The 22,086-nt window shown below is 68.7% G+C and overlaps 3 protein-coding genes across 3 annotated transcripts; 1 reads left to right on the top strand and 2 right to left on the bottom strand.

Moving 5' to 3' along the window:
* Nucleotides 1-3,560: 3,560 nt before the first annotated feature.
* PSMB5 (proteasome 20S subunit beta 5) lies at nt 3,561-6,327 on the bottom strand. Its single transcript, XM_073326957.2, has 3 exons — nt 6,091-6,327; nt 4,439-4,745; nt 3,561-4,075 (listed from the first exon to the last, which is right to left on the bottom strand). The coding sequence occupies exons 1-3, from the start codon at nt 6,292-6,294 to the stop codon at nt 3,774-3,776; spliced, it is 813 nt and encodes a 270-aa protein (XP_073183058.1). The 5' UTR covers nt 6,295-6,327; the 3' UTR covers nt 3,561-3,773.
* A 1,115-nt stretch (nt 6,328-7,442) lies between these two features.
* Nucleotides 7,443-11,432, top strand: PSMB11 (proteasome subunit beta 11). The gene has a single exon (XM_073326960.2). It carries the CDS (start codon nt 9,092-9,094, stop codon nt 9,890-9,892), a length of 801 nt encoding a protein of 266 aa, XP_073183061.1. The 5' UTR covers nt 7,443-9,091; the 3' UTR covers nt 9,893-11,432.
* On the bottom strand, nt 11,407-21,862 carry CDH24 (cadherin 24). The gene is given in 21 exon segments (XM_078848196.1): nt 11,407-12,336; nt 12,339-12,419; nt 12,422-12,476; nt 12,479-12,545; nt 12,547-12,642; nt 13,180-13,681; nt 13,684-13,723; nt 13,832-13,953; nt 14,780-14,916; nt 15,884-15,948; nt 15,950-16,138; nt 17,233-17,277; nt 17,279-17,327; nt 17,329-17,431; nt 18,175-18,315; nt 19,343-19,462; nt 19,538-19,707; nt 19,709-19,830; nt 20,063-20,232; nt 20,235-20,339; nt 21,647-21,862. Coding segments are annotated over 20 exon segments (2,403 nt in total). The 5' UTR covers nt 20,266-20,339; nt 21,647-21,862; the 3' UTR covers nt 11,407-12,238.
* Nucleotides 21,863-22,086: the final 224 nt, after the last annotated feature.

The raw sequence follows: 22,086 nt of genomic DNA, 5'->3' as shown, positions 1-22,086 counted from the left end.
TCCAGCTGCCCCTCCCCCGTCCCAGCCCCCCTGCATCTATTTCCCCCTCACCCTCAAGCCCCCCTTGCATCTATCTATTCCCCACTCCCTCCCAACCAGCCACCCCTCCCCCCGCCAGCCACATCCCATGTACCTATCCCCCCCCCCAGCCCCCCCCAGCCGCCCCCTCTGGATTGCACACGGCCCTGCCCCAGGCCGCCTCTTTGCACGTGTGCCCAGGCCAGGCAGCGCAGGGGGGTGGGGTGGGGGGCCCGGCCTGGCCCCCCAGCGCCGCGGGTAAAGGATACAGGAAGGTCGCGGGCGGCTCTTTGTATTCGTGTGTGTGCACCAGGGGGACGTGGGCCACATGCCGCCCCCCCCACCCGCTCTGATTGGCTGGGGCACTGCACACGCCGCCCAGCTTCCCCCCCCATCTGCACACGCCCGCCCTCAGCACACACCGCTCCCCCGGCTGTTCCCACCCCTCAAACCCCCCCCCCCCCGCTGCTCCCCACCCCCCCCAGCTGCACACGCCCGCCCAGCTTCCCCCCCCCCATCTGCACACACCCACCCTCAGCACACACCGCTCCCCCGGCTGTTCCCACCCCCCAACTGCACACGCCCGCCCTCAGCACACACCGCTCCCCCGGCTGTTCCCACCCCTTAACACCCCCCCGCTGCTCCCACCCCCCCAGCTGCACACGCCCGCCCTCAGCACACACCGCTCCCCCGGCTGTTCCCACCCCCCAACTGCACACGCCCGCCCTCAGCACACACCGCTCCCCCGGCTGTTCCCACCCCTCAACCCCCCCCGCTGCTCCCACCCCCCAACTGCACACGCCCGCCCTCAGCACACACCGCTCCCCCGGCTGTTCCCACCCCTCAACCCCCCCCCGCTGCTCCCACCCCCCAACTGCACACGCCCGCCCTCAGCACACACCGCTCCCCCGGCTGTTCCCACCCCTCAACCCCCCCCCGCTGCTCCCACCCCCCAACTGCACACGCCCGCCCTCAGCACACACCGCTCCCCCAGCTGTTCCCACCCCTCAACCCCCCCCCGCTGCTCCCACCCCCCAACTGCACACGCCCGCCCTCAGCACACACCGCTCCCCCGGCTGTTCCCACCCCTTAACAGCCCCCCGCTGCTCCCACCCCCCAACTGCACACGCCCGCCCTCAGCACACACCGCTCCCCCGGCTGTTCCCACCCCTTAACACCCCCCCGCTGCTCCCACCCCCCCAGGTGCACACACCCGCCCTCAGCACACACCGCTCCCCCGGCTGTTCCCACCCCTTAACAGCCCCCCGCTGCTCCCACCCCCCAACTGCACACGCCCGCCCTCAGCACACACCGCTCCCCCGGCTGTTCCCACCCCTTAACACCCCCCCGCTGCTCCCACCCCCCCAGGTGCACACACCCGCCCTCAGCACACACCGCTCCCCCGGCTGTTCCCACCCCTCAACCCCCCCCACTGCTCCCACCCCCCCAGCTGCACACACCCGCCCTCAGCACACACTGCTCCCCCCAGCTGCTCCCACCCCCTCAACCCTCCCCCCGGCTGCTCCCACCCCACCAGCTACAAACACCCACCCACAGCGCGCACACCCCCAGCTGCTCGCACGCCTGCCTCCCCCCCCACATGCATTCCTTGGTGGGTCCCTGCCAGGGGCACCCCAGCTGTTCCCATCCCCCAACCGCTTCCCCCCCCCCCAGCTGCATATGCCCACCCCCAGCATGCACTGCTCCCCTGGTGGCTCCCACCCTCCCCCTTCCGCAGCTGCACATGTGGGCCCACAGCTTGCACACCCCCAGCTGCACACATCTCCCTCTCCTGCATGCCTCAGTGGGGCCCTGCCAGGGACACCCCAACATGCTCCCACCTTCCCAGTCCCCCCCCAGCCACCCTCTCTCTGTCCTTTCTCCCCTCCTGGGTTGGCTCCCTGTCCCCCTCTCCCCCGGTGCTCCACCCTCCCTCTCTTCGTGCCCCAGCTCCGGAGCACCCTTGTCTCTCTTACTCTCCCCCCACCTCCATCCCCCCTTTCCCACTCCTCACCCTACGGTGGGGATACAGGGGAAGGGGCAGTGGGGTCAAGCAGAGATGGGGTGCGGGCAAGGTTAACCCTGGGTCACCTCCCACAGAGTGACCCAGCAAAGAGAAGTGGGGGTGAGATGGGGTGTGTGAGGCAGGATTGAGGAGCATGGGCCACTTGGGGGGAGCCCAGGACTCCTGGGTTTTCTCCCTAGCTCCAGGAGGGGAGTGGGGTCTAGTGGTTAGAGTGGGCAGGGGCTGGGTGCTAGGACTGACTCCTGGGTTCTCTCCCTGGCTCTGGGAAGGAAGTAGGGTCCATTGGTCAGTGGGGCTGGGAGCCGGACTCCTGGGTTCTATGCCCGTCTCCTTGCTGCTCCCTGGTGGGTTGTTGACATGCAGCCACCTCGGCATCGCAGGCGAAGGCAGGGCACAGGGCCGGTTCCGAAGCCCATGGAACATGATCCGGCCGGATGGCACCGACCCCGGGCCGGCTCTGGGGTGGGCTGCACAGAGCAAATCCACCTGTCGCCACTGACACCCTCATTGGCCAGCTTCACCTTCCAGCCCCACGTCTTGTCTGTGCTGGCTGGGACAGGGGCTCCCGGCTGCACTCCCCACCGCAGCGCTGGCTGGGACAGTCGCTCCCGGCTGTATCCATAGGGCTGTACTCACCCCCGCAGCACTGGCTGGGACAGTCGCTCCCGGCTGTACCTATAGGGCTGTATTCACCCCCGCAGCACTGGCTGGGACACTCACTGCCGGCTGTACTCACCCCCGCTGCACTGGCTGGGACAGTCGCTCCCGGCTGTATCCATAGGGCTGTACTCACCCCCGCAGCACTGGCTGGGACAGTCGCTCCCGGCTGTACCCACACAGCTCTACTCACAGCTGTAGCACTGGCTCACGCCCAGCTCGTCCTCATTTCCCACTCCCCCATTTGCGGGGTCAAGCACCACTGGCCGGCCCCTGGCAGGCGAATGACAAACCGCACCTGACAGGCGGCCGATGCCCTGGTGAGTTCCCCTCTGGGGATCTGCCAGGCAGCCAGCTTCTACCGCAAGGAAAGGCCGCACTGGCAGAGCCTCCTCGCTCGCCCCCAGCTGGCTCTGAGCCTTTGTTCGAGGAATTAATGAACTGGGGCCCGCTGGGCAGTGCCACAATACTCCCTGGAAGCCAGCAATGCGCAAGGGTCAGGCGAGGTTGCCCGGGCCCTGTCCCTGGGGATTTACAGCTGGTAGGGGTAGCCCCTCAGGCTGTAAAGCCGGGAGCAGCCAGGCACTGGCCCTGCCGATCCTGACTGCCCCCATCGGCGATGTCCCCTGTGCCTCCCCCAGCCTTCCTGGGAGGCCAGAGAACTCAGGGTCAGAGCACTGCGTCCAGCCCCCAGCCTGCCTCCCCACCCCCCACCGGATTCCCCGAGCCAGGCTCCCCCTGATCCGGGGCAGGTTGAGCCCAGGGAGTGGGTGGCGCAGGCGGGCCAGGCTGGGCTCACTAGCAGCCCAGCTTAGGACTAGGCCCACCCCCTACCCCCCCAAATGACGACACTCTCCAGCAGTGGGGCAGAAACAAGCTTTATAGGGAGCCAGCAGGGTCCTCGCACCATGGGCCCCTGCAGCCACCCCATGGCCCTAGCTCCACCCCCAGCTATAGGCCATGTCCCCTGCGATGTGCAGTTACCCCAGCCAAGCCCCTTCCTTTGTAACCTTCAGGGAATCCCCATGGCCAATCCGTGCCCCCCCCCCCCCGGCGCGGCCCCAGCCCACACTCAGGGTGCCCCGTCCCCCTGCGGGTCCCCGCAGTACTGAGCGTGAAGCTGGGCCACGTCGTCGGTGGAGACGCGGACCCAGCCGTCCTGCCGGACATGGTACAGGTTGACCTCGCCCCCGGAGTAGGCATCGCGGTAGGTGGCCTGGTAGATGGCACGGCGGGCCAGGTCGTAGGCCTCCTCGGCTGACATGTCGGGCGCGTAGCCGCGGTCTAGCACCCCGTAGGCGTACACCGAGCCCGAGCCCACGGAGAAAGCGGTGCCTGAGAGGCGGTTCCCCTCACTGTCCACATAGTACAGGCCTGAGGGAAGAGGGGGGTTACTGCAGGCTCCCCCCGGAGATGCGGTCCCCCCTCTTCCCAGGGACAGGGGGCTCCCCCTCCCCAGCTACGGGGTCCCCCCTCTTCCCAGAGACAGGGGGCACTGCACATGTAACTCCTCTCCCCAAAGTGAAGCCAAAGGGGAGGGGATGGGGCAATGAGGGTCCCCTGGAAGGTGTAGATAAGGGGATCATCCCAAGGGGGAAGGTAGGGACAAATGAATGGAGGGGGGAGGAGCTGGGGAGGGAGGGGAGACCCTGGGAGGGGGCTGGGTACTCTGGGGCCCCGGGGGGCAGGAAGATTCCCAGGAGGGGGCTGGGTGCTCTGGGGCAGGGGTGCCCTCACCTGGGCCCCGCTTGTCCCAGCCGCAGATCATGGTCCCCAAGCGGAGGCCCAGCCCCTTGTACTGATACACCATGTTGGCCAGCAGCTTGGAGGCGGCAGCCACGGAGATGCGCTCCTTGTTGCGCAGCTGGTAGATGCGGCACTGCCGGGCCAGCAGCCGCTCCCAGAAGCTGCAGTCGGCGGCGCCGCCCGCCATGGTGCCCAGCAGGTAGGGGTTGATCTCGATCACCTTCTTCACCGTCTGCGAGGCCACGTAGGAGCCGGCTGTGGCCCGCGAGTCCACCGCCACCACCACGCCCTCCTGGAACTGGGGGAGGGAGGATCAGGGGGCACCGAGCTGGGGTACGCCCCCCCAGGGCACAGTGCCCCCCCACCATGCCCTCCTGGAACTGGGGGAGGGAGGATCAGGGGGCACTGAGCTGGGGTACGCCCCCCCAGGGCACAGTGCCCCCCCACCATGCCCTCCTGGAACTGGGGGAGGGAGGATCAGGGGGCACCAAGCTGGGGTACGCCCCCCCACGGCACAGTGCCCCCCACCACCACACCCTCCTGGAACTGGGGGAGGAGGGGTCAGGGGCACCGAGCTGGGGTACGCCCCCCCAGGGCACAGTGCCCCCCACCACCACACCCTCCTGGAACTGGGGGAGGAGGGGTCAGGGGCACCGAGCTGGGGTACGCCCCCCCACGGCACAGTGCCCCCCCACACCCTCCTGGAACTGGGGGAGGAGGGGTCAGGGGCACCGAGCTGGGGTACGCCCCCCTGGAGCACAGTGCCCCCCCCCCACACCCTCCTGGAACTGGGGGAGGAGGGGTCAGGGGCACCGAGCTGGGGTACGCCCCCCCAGGGCACAGTGCCCCCCCCCCACGCCCTCCTGGAACTGGGGGAGGAGGGGTCAGGGGCACCGAGCTGGGGTACGCCCCCCTGGAGCACAGTGCCCCCCACCACGCCCTCCTGGAACTGGGGGAGGAGGGGTCAGGGGCACCAAGCTGGGGTACGCCCCCCCAGGGCACAGTGCCCCCCCCACACCCTCCTGGAACTGGGGGAGGAGGGGTCAAGGGCACCAAGCTGGGGTACGCCCCCCCAGGGCACAGTGCCCCCCCCACGCCCTCCTGGAACTGGGGGAGGAGGGGTCAGGGGCACCGAGCTGGGGTACGCCCCCCCAGGGCACAGTGCCCCCCCCCACGCCCTCCTGGAACTGGGGGAGGAGGGGTCAGGGGCACCGAGCTGGGGTACGCCCCCCTGGAGCACAGTGCCCCCCACCGCCACTTTCCTGCCACTGGAGGGGGTGGGCGGGTCAGGGGCACAAGCCCGGGTATGGCCCCGCTGGGGCAAGGCACCCCCACTCCGAGGATGGCAGCCCCATTCCTACACCCTCGCTCCACCCCAGATCACTGCCCAACCCACTCCGGGGCAGAGGGGCTGACCCTGACCCCACTGTGCCCCCCATATGGACTCTGGCGCAGCCCTCAATCCCCTTCCCTGCAGCATGTCACAGGGGGCACCCCCCTAATTCCCGCCCCACACACATAGCAGAGTCTGTGCCCCGCCCCCTCCTCCCTTGGGGGGGGGGTCTCCCAGCCTAGCCCCGCCCCCCCGGGGGGGGTCTCCCAGCCTAGCCCCGCCCCTGGGCTCCCTCTCCGGCCCCGCCCACCTTGAAGGCCAGCGTGGTGGTCCCGTGCAGCAGCTCGATCCTGGCGTCCCCCGCGGCCGGGAGCCCCCAGGCGGGCGGGGCCAAGCCGGGCGGGCCTGGGGCCGGGCGGGGCCCGGGGGCCTGGAGCTCGCAGCGCCCCGCCAGCCCGAAGAAGCCGGCCCGGTTGACGGGCAGCTCCGGCGGCAGCAGGCTGGCCAGCGCCATCTTAGATGAGGGCAGGATGGGGGCGTGGCCTCGCCCTGTCCCATATGTAAGGCCGGCCGCCATCTTGGGTGAGGGCACAGCGTGACTCGGCGGCACTGTGACCGCCATGTTGGACGGAAGGGCTCTCTGACTTCACCTCCTATCAGATGTATGGTGCGTGGGCGCCATCTTCGGTGAGGGCAGCGCATGCGCCTTGAAGGCGAGCTGGCTAGACTACCTAGGTCACTCACAGGATTCGGAGGCCACCTTGGGTTGGGGTGATGGGCTCGCGTAAAGCTGTGCGTGGCGGCCATCTTGGAAACAGGCAAGGCGGCTTCACTACCTGCTGAAAGCGGCGGTCCGCCATCTTTCCGAGGTCAGTGAAGATCACGTGACAGATCCCGCAGCGGCCATCTTGGTTATGAGCAGCCTCACTTCGCTCCCGTCTAACACATGGTGAGCGGCGGCCATCTTTATTAGGGGCATGACTGGCCCTGGAAAGGGCCCCGCCCCCCAGCGCGTGCAAATCCCCCTGCGGCAGGTCACACCTGCAGTCCGTGTGCAAGGGCCGTGCAACCTCGGGCTGCCACCTTTCTACTCCCATCCAGCCGAACACCCTGGCCCCGCCCCTCCCCGAGGCCCCGCCCCCTCACTCATTTTCACTGGGGTGGGGTTGGGGCGGGGCAGGACTCTGGCTGGGATGGAGGGGGATCAGGGTTGGGGCTGGGGGAGTGAGGGCTCTGGCCGGGGGGGCGAGCACCGGGGTGGGGCTGGGATGGAGGGGGATCAGGGTTGGGGCTGGGGGAGTGAGGGCTCTGGCCGGGGGGGCGGGCACCGGGGTGGGGCTGGGATGGAGGGGGATCAGGGTTGGGGCTGGGGGAGTGAGGGCTCTGGCTGGGGGGGCGGGCACCGGGGTGGGGCTGGGATGGAGGGGGATCAGGGTTGGGGCTGGGGGAGTGAGGGCTCTGGCCGGGGGGGCGGGCACCGGGGTGGGGCTGGGATGGAGGGGGATCAGGGTTGGGGCTGGGGGAGTGAGGGCTCTGGCTGGGGGGGCGGGCACCGGGGTGGGGCTGGGATGGAGGGGGATCAGGGTTGGCGTGGGGGGTTAGGGCTCTGGCTGGGGGCAGTGCGCGGAGCCCCCTCACTACCCCTTGGAGCTGGAGGGGGGACATGCTGCTGCTTCCAGGAGCCACACGGGGCCAGGGCAGGCAGGGAGCCTGCCTTAGCCCTGCCATGACACTGACCAGACTCTTAATGGCCCGGTCAGCAGGTATTCCTGTCCAAAACTGGACACTTGAGAACCCTAGTGCAGCCCCCCCTGCACACTCACTCGTCAGTTGGCAGCCTCTGGGGGCCAGTGTGCAAAGCCCCTTTGTGAATGTGCAAACCACCTGGGAGTGTGCAACCCCCATTGTGAGTGCGCAACACCCTTTCGACTGCGCAACCCTTCTTTGCTGCATGTTTGTGCATCCCATCATGTGAGCATGCAACTCCCGGGAGCATGCAAATCCCGCTTTGGGAGTGTGGAAACCATTTGGGAGTGTGCAACCTGCCACATGAATGTGCAAGCCCCCTTGAGTGTGCAAGCCCTTTTTGCAAATTGGTAAGCTCCTGGGTGTGTGCAACCCCCTTTGTGAGTGTGCAACACCCCCTTGACTGTGCAACCCCTCTTTGCCAGTGCACAACTCCCCCTTTGCATTTATGCAAACCCCTTTGTGTGCATGCAAATCTCTTGCTGGGCGTGAAAATCCCTTTGCAATATGCAGATTCCCTTGGGAGCCTATAAATTGCCCCATGAATGTGCAAGCTACTGTCTCTGTGTGCAACTCCCCCCTTCCCCCCCAGAGCATGCAACTCCCTCAAACCTTCTTGGAGAGGTGGGGGTGAAACAAAGCCCTGTGCTGGAGTCAGCTGCCCCTGATGTGCACGAAAATGCCTGGTGTGTAAGGGTGGCTCCTTGCCCGTCAACATGTGTGTGTACAACCCCAACTCAAGTGTGCAAAATGCCTGGGGCTGGGCCAGCCCCCTTTGCACGGCAGCCAGTGGCTCCCTATGCAGGTGCAGCCCCCCTCTCAGGCTCCCGTCTCTGTGTGCAAGCTACCCCTTGTATGGATCAAAACACACCAGCCCCCACATGCATGTGCACAATCCCCTCTGAGTGTGCAAAGTGCTCTGCCATGCCCCATGTACAATTCCTCTGAGTGCATCCCCACCCCATTTGTACAGAACCCCTTGCACCTGGCCGTATGCCTTTGGGTGTGCCAAGTACCCGGGCACGTGGAAAGCAGACGGCAGGTGTGCCAATTCCCCCCAACCCTCCAAACGCCTTGGGCATGCAAAGCCCCGCTGAGACCGTGCAAAAGTCCTTGTGCGAGTGCAAAGCCCCTTGTGCGTGTGCAACCCCCTCCCCACCTCGGGTGTGTGTGCTGCCACTCCACTCCTGAGCATGGAGACCCCCATTTCGCCCGCGGCCCCCCCAGCCCTGGTAGGTGTGGGGCAAGGGGTCCGGTGCTGTTACCTGACACATCCCCTGTGCGTCTCTCTCTGCCCCCAGCTCTGGGCAGGGGACTCGGCGTGGGGGTGGGGGGGACGCCGGGCTGAGCAATGGAGCGTGACAGGAGCTGACAAGGCAGCGTCTGGGTGGGGGGGAATCAGAGACCGACCGGGGGGCTCCCTCCCGCCCGCCCAGCGCTGCTCCCCCCCCGACTCTCTCCTGCCCCAATGACACTGTCTCCCCTCCCCCCAGCGACATTCCCCTCCCCCGCCCCCCTATATTTGCTGGTACCCTCCCTCCCCGCCCCACTCTCCTGGCTGCCCCATGGCTCTGCAGGACTTACTGTGCTGCCGGCCCCGCCCCCCGCCGCCCCCGTGGCCCCTGCCACCCCCCTGCCCGGTGCCTGCTGACATCCCCTGCCCCCTGCCCCACGGCACCACCACGCTGGCCTTCCGGCTGGCCCAGGGCGTGGTGGCAGCAGCTGACACCCGCTCGTCCTGCGGCACCTACGTGGCCTGCCCGGCCTCCCGCAAGGTGCTGCCCGTCCACGCCCGGCTGCTGGCCACCACCTCGGGGACCTCGGCCGACTGCACCACGTGGCTGCGGGCCCTGCGCTGCCAGCTGGCCCTGCGGCGCCAGGAGGACGGGCGGGAGCCGGGCGTGGCCGAGGCGGCGGCGCTGCTGGCGGGCGGGCTGCGGGCGTGGCGGGGGCGCGGGCTGGGCGTGGCCGTGGCGCTTTGCGGCTGGGACCGCGCCGGCCCCGGCCTCTGGTACGTCCACAGCGACGGCACCCGCCTGCCCCTGGACCTGGTGGCCGTGGGCTCCGGCTCGCCCTACGCCTACGGGCTGCTGGACGGGGCCTACCGCCCTGACATGCCGCCCGCCGCCGCCTACGCCCTCGCCCGCCGCGCCGTGGCCCACGCCGCCCGCCGCGACGCCTACTCCGGGGGCTGCGTCGACGTCTTCCACGTGCGCCAGAGCGGCTGGGTCTGGGTGTCCCGCGGCGACGTGGGGGAGCTGGGGGGCCTGGCCCGGGCACCGGGGCCCACCGAGGAGGAGGAGGGAGCAGAACAGACCAGTGTGGACCAGTATAAACCAGCAGGAACCAGCCTGGAGCATCATTAGCCCGTCTATACCAGGATAAACGGACTTGGAGCATTATGAATCGGCGCGGCCCAGCGCTCAGCAGCACGACGTGGCTTAGAGCAGCGCAAAACAGCCGGGCACCGTGACTACACCCGGCTTGGACCCACCCCGCTCCAGCAGCCCCGCGCCGGCCCGGCGTAACCCAGCCTGGCCTCCCGCGAAGCAGCAGGCCCCGGGCGCCGCTGGACCCCCTGGGACCGCCCAAGCAGCGGGGCCCTGGGCGCAGGCGGCTCTGGCCGGAACTGGAATAAAGCAGCAGATGAGCAATAAACGCGGCTGTGGCCGGGCAGCGCGGTATCTGGGGCCCGAGACGTATGGGGGGGGGGGGAGGTTTCCATGTTTATCTCCCCATCTGGCACCAGCCCTCCATCCCCCGCCCCACAGCGCCCCCTGCAGGCGAGGCTGGGACTGGAGTAACTGGGAGCCCCACGCGCCCAGCTGCTGGGGGGTGTTATTCCAGCCACGCCCTGGGCATGTCACTCCCTGATCTGAACTGGGGTCCGGGGGCGGCAGGGTCTGGGCTCCCCCCGACTCCTCCTTCCGCTCGGCTGCTTCGCTCCCCCTCCGACTGCACTGCCCCACGGCCCTGCCAAGCGGCCAGCTGCCCGCCCCGTCTTTGTCCCTCCGTCCCTCACTCCCTGCCCCACTCCTTCCGTCCAGCCCTGCTCCCTCCGTCCCTCGCTCCCTGCCCCACTCCTTCCGTCCCTCTGTCCCTGTCCCACTTCCTCCGTCCCTGCCCCATTCCTTCCGTCCAGCCCTGCTCCCTCCGTCCCTCGCTCCCTGCCCCACTCCTTCCGTCCAGCCCCGCTCCCTCCGTCCCTCTGTCCCTGCCCCACTTCCTCTGTCCCTGCCCCACTCCTTCCGTCCAGCCCCACTCCTTCCGTCCCTCTGTCCCTGCCCCCTCCTTCCGTCCAGCCCCACTCCCTCTGTCCCTGCCCCACTCTCTCCCTCTTGCTCTCACATTGACCCACCATCTCTTGCTCCCCTCTTTCCCCCATTGCTCTGCTCTGTCCCACCAGCCCCTGCTGAACCCCCTCCCCATCTGTCTGGGGGGACCCCAGTGTTCACGGGGGGCCCCATTAGCAGGTCCTTCATGCTCCAGCAGAGCGAGGGAGGGGGAAGGGCCAGCGGAGCAGTGCCCCCACCCTTCTTTGCTACTGTTGGGGGGGGTCCTGCTGGCCCCTCTCCCCTTCTCATTTACATAGAAATTAAATTGGAGACAAAGACACTTGGGCAGATCAGTCATTATAGCATCCGCCCTGAACCCAGGAGTCCTGCCTCCCAACCCTTCCCCCAGCTCCCTTCTCCCTTCCCCTTCTCCCAGCTCGAACCACCAGACCCCACTCCCCTCCCAGAGCCGGGAGGGAACCCAGGAGTCCTGCCTCCCAACCCCTCCCCCAGCTCGAACCACCAGACCCCACTCCCCTCCCAGAGCCGGGAGGGACCCCAGGCATTTGGACCCCGCAATGAGGCAGAGGTTTGTAGTTTAAAAAATAAAGTGTTTATTACGAAATTATAACATGGACACTTCCCCCTCTTCTCGAACACAATCGTACGTCCCTCCCACCCTACACAATGGCACCCTCCCCCCCGCAGTATCCAGTGGGATTAAAAGTCCCAGTGCAGAATCCAAGGGGGGTCAAGGGGTCTGGTGGCTTGGGGGGGCAGGGAGGTTCCTAGATCTGTGGGGTCCAGCCCACACCCTCATCCCCTGGGATTTCTTGGGGCTCTCCTGGCTGGGGGCGGCGGCAGGATGCGACGGTGGGGGTCTCAGCCTGATGGGGGGGCTGGATATGGCATTAATCGGGGGCGGGGGGTCACAGTCAGTCACAGTGGGCGAGTGGCCATGGGGGCGAACACAGGACAGAGGCCGAGCTGGGGCGGGGGAGGCCGTGGGGCCGAAGCACTGAGAGGGGGCAGGGTGGAGCAAGGGAGGGGTGGGTGCCATGGCCAGATGTAGCCACGCCCCCATGGCCCTGGTCATGCTTTGGGGGCTGAGAAGGGGGTGTGGCTGGAAGTGGGAGTGGCCTGCTTGGGGGCGTGGCTAGGAGAGTGTTGTGGGCCTGCAGGAGTGGCCGTGGCCGTGGCCATGGCCTGGCAGTGGGCGTGGCCTCACTAGTGTGGCCAGGAGGTGGGCATGGCCTTGCTGGTATGACCTACAGGGAGGGGGCGTGGCCTTGCAGGTGTGGTCAGGAAGTGGGCGTGGTCAAGTGGCATGCCCAAGTGGCATGCCCAGGGCATGGATGGAGGTGGGCGTGGCCATGCTGGCATGACCAAGAGGGAGGGGCGTGGCCTCTCAGGAGTGGCTGGGAGGTGGGCGTGGCCTCAGGCGGGCCCCTCTTGGCCCCCATAGAGCTCGGCCACAGTGCAAAAGAGGGGCCCCCACTCACCAGGGTCACCCCCCTCCCCCGCGCTGCCCCCCAGGAGGAGCCCAGGGGGCTGAGGCTGCCGCAGGACGTGTCCCCCCCGTCGTAGCCGTAGACCTGCAGCGAGTCGTGGGGGGGGCCCGGGGGTCGGCGTCGGCCCGTCCCAGGCGGGCGGCAAGGCGGGCGGGGGGGCCAGGGAGGAGTCCGGGGCGGGTGGACGCTGCAGGGCAGCCATGTCGAAGGCCTGGGTGTCGGCCTCGCCCCCCGTAGCTGCTGATGTTTTCGCGCACCTCGCCCTCCTCCGCCGGCGCTGCCCGCGCCCCCCCCCCTTGGGGCGCCCCCGGGCCAGGAGCCCTGCCAGCGCTGGGGGGAGGGGGGGGGTCAGTGCTGGGCCCCCGGAGCCCCTTTCTCCCTCCTGCCCCCCAGAGCTCCTGCCCCATCCCGCCCCCACCTTGGGGCGCCCCCAGGCCAGGAGCCCTGCCAGCGCTGGGTGGAGGGGGGGTCAGTGCCGGGCCCCCAGAGGCCCTCCTACCTCAGCCATCCCTCCCCTATCCTGCCCCCAGCCCTCCCATACCCCCCATCTGGGTGCCACCTGGCCCGTCCCCCCGGTTCCCCTCCTCCATCCATGCCTGCCTTGGGGCCCCCCGGGCCAGGAGCCCCGCCAGCGCTGAGGGGAGGGGGGTCAGTGCCGGGCCCCCAGAGCCCCTCCCCCATCCCGCCCCCCCAGACCCCACACCCCCCTCACCGAGCAGGCTGGTGCCGCAGCCCAGGATGGCCAGCAGGGCAGCAGCGCTGAGCCCGGGGGGGCTCGGGCAGTGGGGGGGGCACGGGCAGCGAGGGGGGGCTGGCAGGAGCGCAGGCTGCCTGCGGGGGGGACTGGCAGATGCTCAGCGTCAGGGTGGGGGTGCCCATCGGGGGGACGTCCCCCATCCACCAGCTCCAGGGGCACCAGCAGGGGGGGGCCCACCTGGGGGGGGGCAGCCACAGGGCCTGGAGCAGGAGAGCGGCTGAACCATGTGGGGGGAGACGCAGAGAGTAAGTGAGGGGGTTGGGGGAGGGGTGGGGAAGTGGCGAGGCTGGGGGAGGGGTGGTGAGCAGAGGGGAAGGGGGAGGGGGACAGCGTGGGGGGCCAGGGGAGGAGTGGGGAAGTGGGGGGACCTTGGGAAGGCCGGGGACAGAGGACAGCATGGGGGGAAAGAGGGGGGGCAGCTAGCAGAGGTGAGGAGCGCAGGAATGAGGCGGGGCTGGCAGAGGGGTGGGGAGGGGGAGGGGGACAGCATGGGGGGCTGGGGGAGGAGGGGAAGTGGGGGGGCAGGGGGGCCACTCTCACCCTCATTGTCCCACACAGTGATGTTGGGGGGCCCCAGCCCCGGGGGGGAGCGAATTGTCACCCGACTCCCGCCCCACCGTCGTCCCGGTCCCGCGCCCAGATGGTCTGGATCAGCTGTGGGAGGAGAAGAGCGTGAACCCAGGCGTCCTGGCTCCCAGCCCCCACCCCCACTGCACCCCCATCGGCCCCGGCAGGGAGGGACCCAGGCATCCAGGCGCTCACCTGGCCTGGCGCTGTGCCGTGACAGATGAAGGGCTCGCTCCCTGGTGCCAGCTGGGGCACGTTGTCGTTCACGTCCAGGGCGTGCACAGCCAGAGGGATGGGCGCAGCCCGCGCCGGGCTGTCTGGAGCAAGAGACGGGGAGGGGCACGCGGCCAGCACGGGCACGCGGCCAGCACGGGCACGCGGGGGGACACGCCCGCCACACGTGGACACGCCCACCATGCGCAGAGACACGCCCGCCACGCGTGGACACGCCCACCACATGTGGACACGCCCGCCACGCACAGAGACACGCCCGCCACGCACAGAGACACGCCCGCCACACGTAGACACGCCCGCCACACGTAGACACGCCCGCCACGCGCCGGGTATCGTGCCATGATCCACAGCAACACCAGCACACATGCCACCAACACAGAACATGCAGCCCATGTGCAAAGCCCGTGTCAGTCCACACGCGGCCAACAGGTAACGATGCACAAGCCGTGCACGAGTCCCAGAGCATCAGCAATATGCCGCCACCACGCAAAGCCCACATGCAATCCAGGGCCAGCCACCAGCCAGCCAACACATAGCCCACACGCAAACCACGCCCAGAGCCGGGGCCACACGCAACCAACACGCAGCCCACGGGGCAGCCATGCCCGATACACGACGCACACACAGCCCACACACTGCCACAGGCCAAACACCAGGGCGAGTACGGAGCCCACAGGCCACCGACACACAAAGAACACGCCAACAACATGCAAACACCATCCCACCAACACGCAGACACAGAGGGGGAGAAAAGGCTGGTGAATACATACTAAGGCAAACCAGAACTGTCAGCACCCCCTACAAGGGCAGCTGCCCCCCACTGGGCCCCCATAGACCTCCCCCCCTCCCCCCCTCCCCCAGTGGTGTCAGCCCCCCTGGGCAGCTGCCTCCGGCTGGGCCCCCCCTTACCTAGTTCAGTGGCCACCAGAGTTAGGTTGTGCCAGGCCAGCGTCTCCCTGTCGAGGGGCAGGGCCGTGCGGAGGGTCCCGTCCTGGGGGCTGATGCTGAAATACCGCCCGGGGTCTGAGTGGGGCAGGATGGAGTATCTGGGGGAGCAGCAAGAGATCGGGGCGGGTCAGGGGGCTCTCCCACGGCCAGCACCTCCCCGTGCCCCACAGTGCCCCCTGCTGGGAGCTCTCCCCACGCCCAGCACCTCCCCGTGCCCCACGGCACCCCCTGCTGGGCACTCTCCCCACGGCTACCACCTCCCCATGCCCCACGGCACCCCCTGCTGGGCACTCTCCCCACAGGCAGCGCCTCCCCGTGCCCCACGGCGCCCCCAGCTGGGAGCTTCCCCCCGGCCAGCACCTCCCCGTGCCCCACAGTGCCCCCTGCTGGGAGCTTTCCCAACGCCCAGCACCTCCCCGTGCCCCACGGCACCCCCTGCTGGGCACTCTCCCCACGGCTAGCGCCTCCCCGTGCCCCACGGTGCCCCCTGCTGGGAGCTTTCCCAACGCCCAGCACCTCCCCGTGCCCCACGGCACCCCCTGCTGGGCACTCTCCCCACGGCTAGCACCTCCCCGTGCCCCACGGCATCCCCAGCTGGGAGCTTCCCCCCGGCCAGCACCTCCCCGTGCCCCACGGTGCCGCCTGCTGGGAACTCCCCCCACGGCCAGCACCTCCCCGTGCCCCACGGTGCCCCCTGCTGGGCACTCTCCCCACGGCTAGCACCTCCCCGTGCCCCACGGCACCCCCTGCTGGGCACTCTCCCCACGGCTACCGCCTCCCCGTGCCCCACGGCATCCCCAGCTGGGAGCTTCCCCCCGGCCAGCACCTCCCCGTGCCCCACGGTGCCGCCTGCTGGGAACTCCCCCCACGGCCAGTGCCTCCCCCAGTCCCATAGCACCTCCTGCTGGGAGCTCCCCCCCAGCCAGCGCCTCCCTGTGCCCCGCGGCACCCCCTGCTGGGAGCTCCCCCCACAACCACTGCCTCCGTGTGCCCCACGGTGCCTCCTGCTGGGAGCTCCCCCCATGGCCACCACCCCCAGTGCCCCCTGCAGGGTGTGGCTGGTACCAGATGGCGCTGCTGGGCATGTCCAGGTTGAAGGCTGTGATCTTCCCCACCACGGTGCCAGGGGGGGCTGTCCTCGGGCACACCCAGCTGGTAGCTGGGCCGGGCGAAGGCTGGGGGCTCGGCTGCGTCCTCCATGGCCACATGCACGGTGGCCACGTCCTTGAAGGGCCCCTGGTGGATGTACAGTGGGTCAACCTGCGTGTTGGCCGCCTCCACCCCCAGGGTGTATGCTGGGCGCTGCTCGAAGTCCAGCGGCTGGGGGAAGCTGGGGTGGGGGGAAGAGGAGGGGGTTAGCAGTCGGTCTCTGGGGGAGATGGGGGTGTGACGAAGTGGGACTGTTCTTAATGTTCTCTCTGAATACGGTGTAGGTGCCTCAGTTTCCCCTATGCAGTTCTGAAGTATCTCGGGGGTGGGATAAGGGGGTGTGATTGCTGCAGAGCCCTAGTGGGCCAGCGTGATGCTGTCTGCACAGAGAATGGCCGACACCCCGTCTCCTGGCCACTGATGGCCTGGGGCCTCCCCTGCAAGGAGCCAACTGAAGGGGTTGGAGAACACAGAGATCAGGTGGCCTCCTGGCCCGGGAAAGAGACAAAGGCCAGAGGAGGGGCTGGAGAAATGGAGTTTGGAGCTGGCTGGGGAAATGGAGCGGGGCCCAGACGGGGCTCTGGCCTCCTTGGCACCAAGATGGCCCTGACTTCGGGCTCCTGTTTCCTGTACCTACAAGCTCTGTTTTGGCTCCTGTTCCCGTCGTCTAATAAACCTTCTGTGTTACCGGCTGGCTGAGAGTCCCGTCTGACTGCAGAGTCGGGGGGCAGGACCCTCTGCCCCCCAGGACCCCGCCTGGGCGGACTGGCTGTGGGAAGCGCCCCGAGGGGCAGGGGAGGCTGAATGCTCCGGGGTCAGACCCAGGAAGGTGGAGCCGGGGGAGCTGTGTGTCCTGCAGACGGGCTGCGCCCCGAGAGGAGGCTCCCCCAGAGTCCTGGCTGGCTTCGTCGGGAGCAGTCCCAGGCATCGCCCGGGCACCCCGTGACAGGGGGCGTCAGCAGCCGGGCTCGGGGGGGGAACGGGAGGGTTAGCAGTTGGCCCTGAGGGGAGGATCCCAGCCTGGGAAAGAGGGCATTGGGAAGCTGAATGGCAAAGGGACCCAGGCATCCAGGAAGGGGGGTAGGGAAAGGGGGCAGCAAGACACGTAGCCATGGAGGGCACAGCGGGACCCTGGTGTCCGGGCGGGATGGGTCTGGGTAGGACGGCAGGACCTTGGGGCGGGGGGGCGGGTAGCTGGATGGGACCCCAGGGTCTAGGGAAGGGCAGGGGAGGCTCACGGGGACTCAGGTGTCCGGGTGGGGCACCTGGCTGAGGGTGAGGAGGCCGGCCCGGGGGTCCAGGGCCCAGCGGGTCGGTGCTGATGGCGAAGGGCCCATCCCCGTCCAGCAGCCTCGCGTTGCCCCTCGTCCGGATGGTGGGCCCGGAGCCGCCCCACGGGGGAGCCAGGCAGCAGCGTCTCCAGCACCGAGAACTGGTAAGAACCTGCCGGGGGGGCCGGGGGTCAGCCAGAGGGAGACGCCCCCCCAGCCAGCCTTGTGTCCCACAGCGCCCCCCACTGGGAGCCCCCCCATAGCCAGCACCCCCTGCACCCCCTAGCGCCCCTCCGCTGGGAGCCCCCCATACCCAGCACCCCCCTGCACCCCATAGCCCCCCTCCGCTGGGAGCCCCCCATACCCAGCACCCCCCACACCCCCTAGCGCCCCTCCGCTGGGAGCCCCCCATAACCAGCACCCCCTGCACCCCATAGCGTCCCTCCGCTGGGAGCCCCCCATAGCCAGCACCCCCTGCACCCCATAGCACCCCTCTGCTGGGAGCCCCCCATACCCAGCACCCCCCTGCACCCCATAGCACCCCTCTGCTGGGAGCCCACACACACCCAGTGCCCCCCCAGTAAACAGAAGGAAGGTGAAAGGGGGAGGGAAGGGGAAGTGAGGGGCGATGGGGGGGGAGTTAAAGGCCAAAGGAGGGGCATGGGCACAGCAGTTGTGGTTTCGGGGTGGGGAGGTTGGGGAAATGGGGTGGGGATAGAGAGGGTTGGGCAGCACAGCAGCTTGGGGATACAGGGTGGGGGGTGATATGTGAGGCTGGGTCCCGGGGCTGAGGGAGAAAAGGGGGCATGGGGTGGGGGCCAGGGGGCTGAGTACATGAGCAGGGCAGGAGAGGGAGTCAAGGGGGGTGGAGGAGGGGCAGGGGCAGCAGAGGACCGGGGGGGGGGGGCAGTGGGTCTCTCACTCTGGGGTAACTTGGGTCATTGACGTCGCTCAGGGTGACAGTGACACTCCCCAACAGCCCCCCGGCGTGGCCCCCCAAGTCCTTGGCCTGGATCACCACCAGCAGCTCGGCCTGTGCCTCCCGGTCCATGTTGGGGATCGCGGTGCGCACCACGCCTGCCACGGGAGAGAGGGGGCAGTCAGAGACCAAGGGGGCAATGGACGGGTGGGTGGGTGGACGGATGTAGAGATGGACAGACAGACGGACGGATGGACAGACAGACGGATGGAGGGGCAGACAGGTGGATGGACAGAGGGATGGAGGAGGGATGGGTGGATGGAATAGACGGACCGAGGGACAGGTGGACAGATGGAGGGACGGGTGGACAGACGGACGGACGGATGGGTGGACGGACAGACGGACGGAGGGACAGAGGGAGGGACGGGTGGACAGACGAGTGAATGGAGGGATGGACGGGTGGACGGACAGACGGACGGAAAGAGGGAGGGACGGGTGGACAGATGGACGGATGAGTGGACGAGGCGACGGATGGGTGGACGGATGGGTGGACGGATGGACGGATGAGTGGAAGAGGCGATGGATGGGTGGACGGATAGACGGATGGAGGGAGGAACGGGTGGATGGAGGGAAGGATAGACGGAGGGACGGGTGGACGGATGGACGGATGAGTGGAAGAGGCGATGGATGGGTGGACGGATGGGTGGATGGGTGGACGGACAGACGGATGGAGGGAGGAACGGGTGGATGGAGGGAAGGATAGACGGAGGGACGGGTGGATGGATGGACGGATGAGTGGAAGAGGCGATGGATGGGTGGACGGATAGACGGATGGGTGGACGGAGGGAGGGACGGGTGGACAGACAGATGGACGGGTGGACGGAGGGAGGGATGGACGGACAGAGGGAGGGACGGATGGGGCGATGGACGTATGCTCTGAGGGAGGACACTCAAAGACACGCAGATGGAGGCCACAGAAGCCATGAGCAGGGGCAGATGGGTTGGAGGGGGCAGGAGGGCACAGACACTCGGGATGGGAGACGGACAAACTGGGGCCCCACATCACACACCTCCCCACTTCCTCCCCCGCAACCAACACCAACCCTACATGGCCCACCTGCATCCCAGCCCCCCAGCAGGCTTCACCCCGTCTCCCCCCACCTCTCCGGGCGGCGTCTGCCCTACCGGTCTGGGGGTCGACGGAGAAGAAGGGCAGCCCCTCCAGCACCATGTGCACCAGCTTGGAGCCATTCCCATAGCTCGGGTCATGGGCGTCCTGGGCCGTCACCTGGATCACGGATGTCCCTGGGGGGAGAGCGCAGTGAGGGGGGTGGGCTGCGGGTCGGGAGTGAGGGGCACTGGCAGGCTGGGCGCACTCACCCACGCTGCTCATCTCGGGCGCAGTGGCATGGCAGGGGCCGCGCGGGCAGACGGGCGGGTGGTCGTTGATGTCCTGCACTTTGATGATGAACTCGGAGGGCGGCTCCAGGGGCCGGTTTGAGGCCTGGGCCACGGCCTGGGCCAGGAGCGTGTATTGGGCCTTTTCCTCGGTCCAGGGTCTTGGTCACGAGCACGTTCCCCGTCCGCTCGTCGATCACAAACACCGTCCCGGCCCCTTCGCCCGTGAGCACATACTTGATCCGCCCCTTGCCCCGGTCCACGTCCGAGTGCAGCTGTGGGGAGAGGGGCGCATGGACCCAGGCGTCCGGGCTTGCAGCCCTCTGAAGGACCCGCTCCCTTCCCAGATCCAGGCAGAGAACCCAGGAATCCTGGCTTCCAGCTCCACCCCCGCTCTAACCCCTAGACCCTTCCAGAATACCCAGGTGTCCAGGCCCTCCCCATGCCCACGGGACCCAGATTTCCAGGCCCTCCCCACCCACAGGACCCAGGTGTTCGGGCACTCACCCTGCCGATGAGGACAGGCTCGGGGCCGGCATACTCCTCGATGACCAAGAATTGGTTCCAGACCCAGCTACGTCGAGATCTCAGCAGGGGGCGCTCCCAGCCCTGGGTTGGGGCCCCCCGGGAGCCCGGCCAGGGGGGACCCAGGCATCCGGCGCAGCCATAGCCCCCAGCCAGGTCAGCAGGAGCCCCAGGATGCTGGGCATGTTGCCCACTCACGCTGCCTCCTGAGGGGGGCACTGCCCATGGGCCCCCGCCCAGCTACCCCATCGGGGGGCACCTGGAGGGACACGGGGCTCAGCTATGGAGGGAGACACCCTAGAGCCCCTCCCCCTCCAAGCACTGAGATGTCATAAAATCCACCGTGAGCAGGTGGGGGGGCACAAGGGGTGAGCAAAGGGGGCAGAGAAACCAGCGTCCAGTGTGATGAGCTTCCAGGGCTCAGCAGAGAATTCAACAGAGCTGGGGGCTGTGGGTCAGGAGATCTGGGTGGGGGGCAGGGGCTGCAGGTCGGGAGTGAGGGGCACCAGCAGATCTAGGTGGGGGGCAGGGGCTGCAGTCGGGAGTGAGGGGCACCGGCAGATCGGGGGGGGGGGGGCAGAGCCGGGGGGGAGGGGCTGCAGGTCGGGAGAGAGGGGCACCAGCAGAACCAGAGTGGGGCAGGGGCTGGAGGTCGGGAGTGAGGGGCACTGGTAGAGCCGGAGTGGGGCAGGGGCTGCAGGTCGGGAGTGAGGGGCACCGGCAGATCTGGGGGGGGGCAGAGCCGGGGGGGAGGGGCTGCAGGTCGGGAGTGAGGGGCACCGGCAGATCTGGGGGGGCAGGGGGGCAGAGCCGGGGGGGAGGGGCTGCAGGTCGGGAGTGAGGGGCACCGGCAGATCTGGGGGGGCAGGGGGGCAGAGCCGGGGGGCAGGGGCTGCAGGTCGGGAGTGAGGGGCACCGGCAGATCTGGGGGGGCAGGGGGGCAGAGCCGGGGGGCAGGGGCTGCAGGTCGGGAGTGAGGGGCACCGTGGGTCTGGAGGCAGATTTACAGCGGAGCTGCGTGACCGAAATGGCTAATGAGGGTCGGAGCCGCTGGAGACAGACGGAGAAGATCCCCGCGCCCCCCCCCGCGTCCCCTCCCCCGCCATTGCGATTGTCACACTCAATATTTAATGTCTCCGGACGCGCCCGTCGGACAAAAGAAGGGGGGAGCCGTTGCCCCCCCGGGTTCCCCCATCCCAGACACCCTATCGGGGGGGTTGGAGAGAGGGAAGGAGGAAGAGACAAGGAGGGAGAAACACAAACAGCTCCCAGCCTACCCCCCCCCCCCCGACTCCGACCCCCCAGACTGGGCCCCACCTCCTGACTCCCCCCCAGTCCCTGGGCCCCCCCACTTCGATCTCCCGCATTTACCTCCCCGCGCTCCCCACTTTCCCCCCAGCCCAGATCCCCCCACTGAGCCCCTGAGCTCCCCTGACCCCCCAATCCTCCCGCAGGTTCCCCCCCGGCGCTGAAGAGACACCAGGGGAATGTGGAAGTGGGGAAGGAGATTCGGGGGGACCCCCGTCCCCGCTCTCCAACACCCACAGACGCCCCCCAGGGACTTACCTGGGCCTGGGGGACCCTGGGTCGGTGGGGGGAGCGAGGGCAGGAAGCGGGGCGGGGGGGACGGGAGAGGAGCGGGAGCCGCGGCCTGGACACGAGCGAAGGATGCGGAGACGGAGCTGAGTCCTGCCCCCCCGCACCCCTCCGCCCGCCTCCTTCCCTCCGGCCCCCGGAGCCGCCTGCTGCGGGGGAGAGATAAGAGACCCCCCAACCCCCTTCCGAGTCTTCCTCTGCCCCCCCAGCCCTGCTGGTGCCCCTCACTCCCGACCCGCAGCCCCCTGCCAGCCCAGCCCTGGGGCCCCCCGCTGGTGCCCCTCACTACCGACCCTGCTAGCCCAGCCCTACCCCCCTCCACCTCCCCAGCCCTGCCGGTGCCCCTCACTCCCGATAGCCCAGCCCTGCCCCTCCTGCCCCCCTTTTCCCAGCTCTGGGCGAGCATCACT

The sequence above is a fragment of the Lepidochelys kempii genome, chromosome 13 (assembly GCF_965140285.1).
Source record: "Lepidochelys kempii isolate rLepKem1 chromosome 13, rLepKem1.hap1, whole genome shotgun sequence".
Classification (NCBI taxonomy): Eukaryota; Metazoa; Chordata; order Testudines; family Cheloniidae; genus Lepidochelys; species Lepidochelys kempii.
Note: the sequence above shows the minus strand (reverse complement) of the source record. Positions and strands in the feature narration are given on the sequence as shown.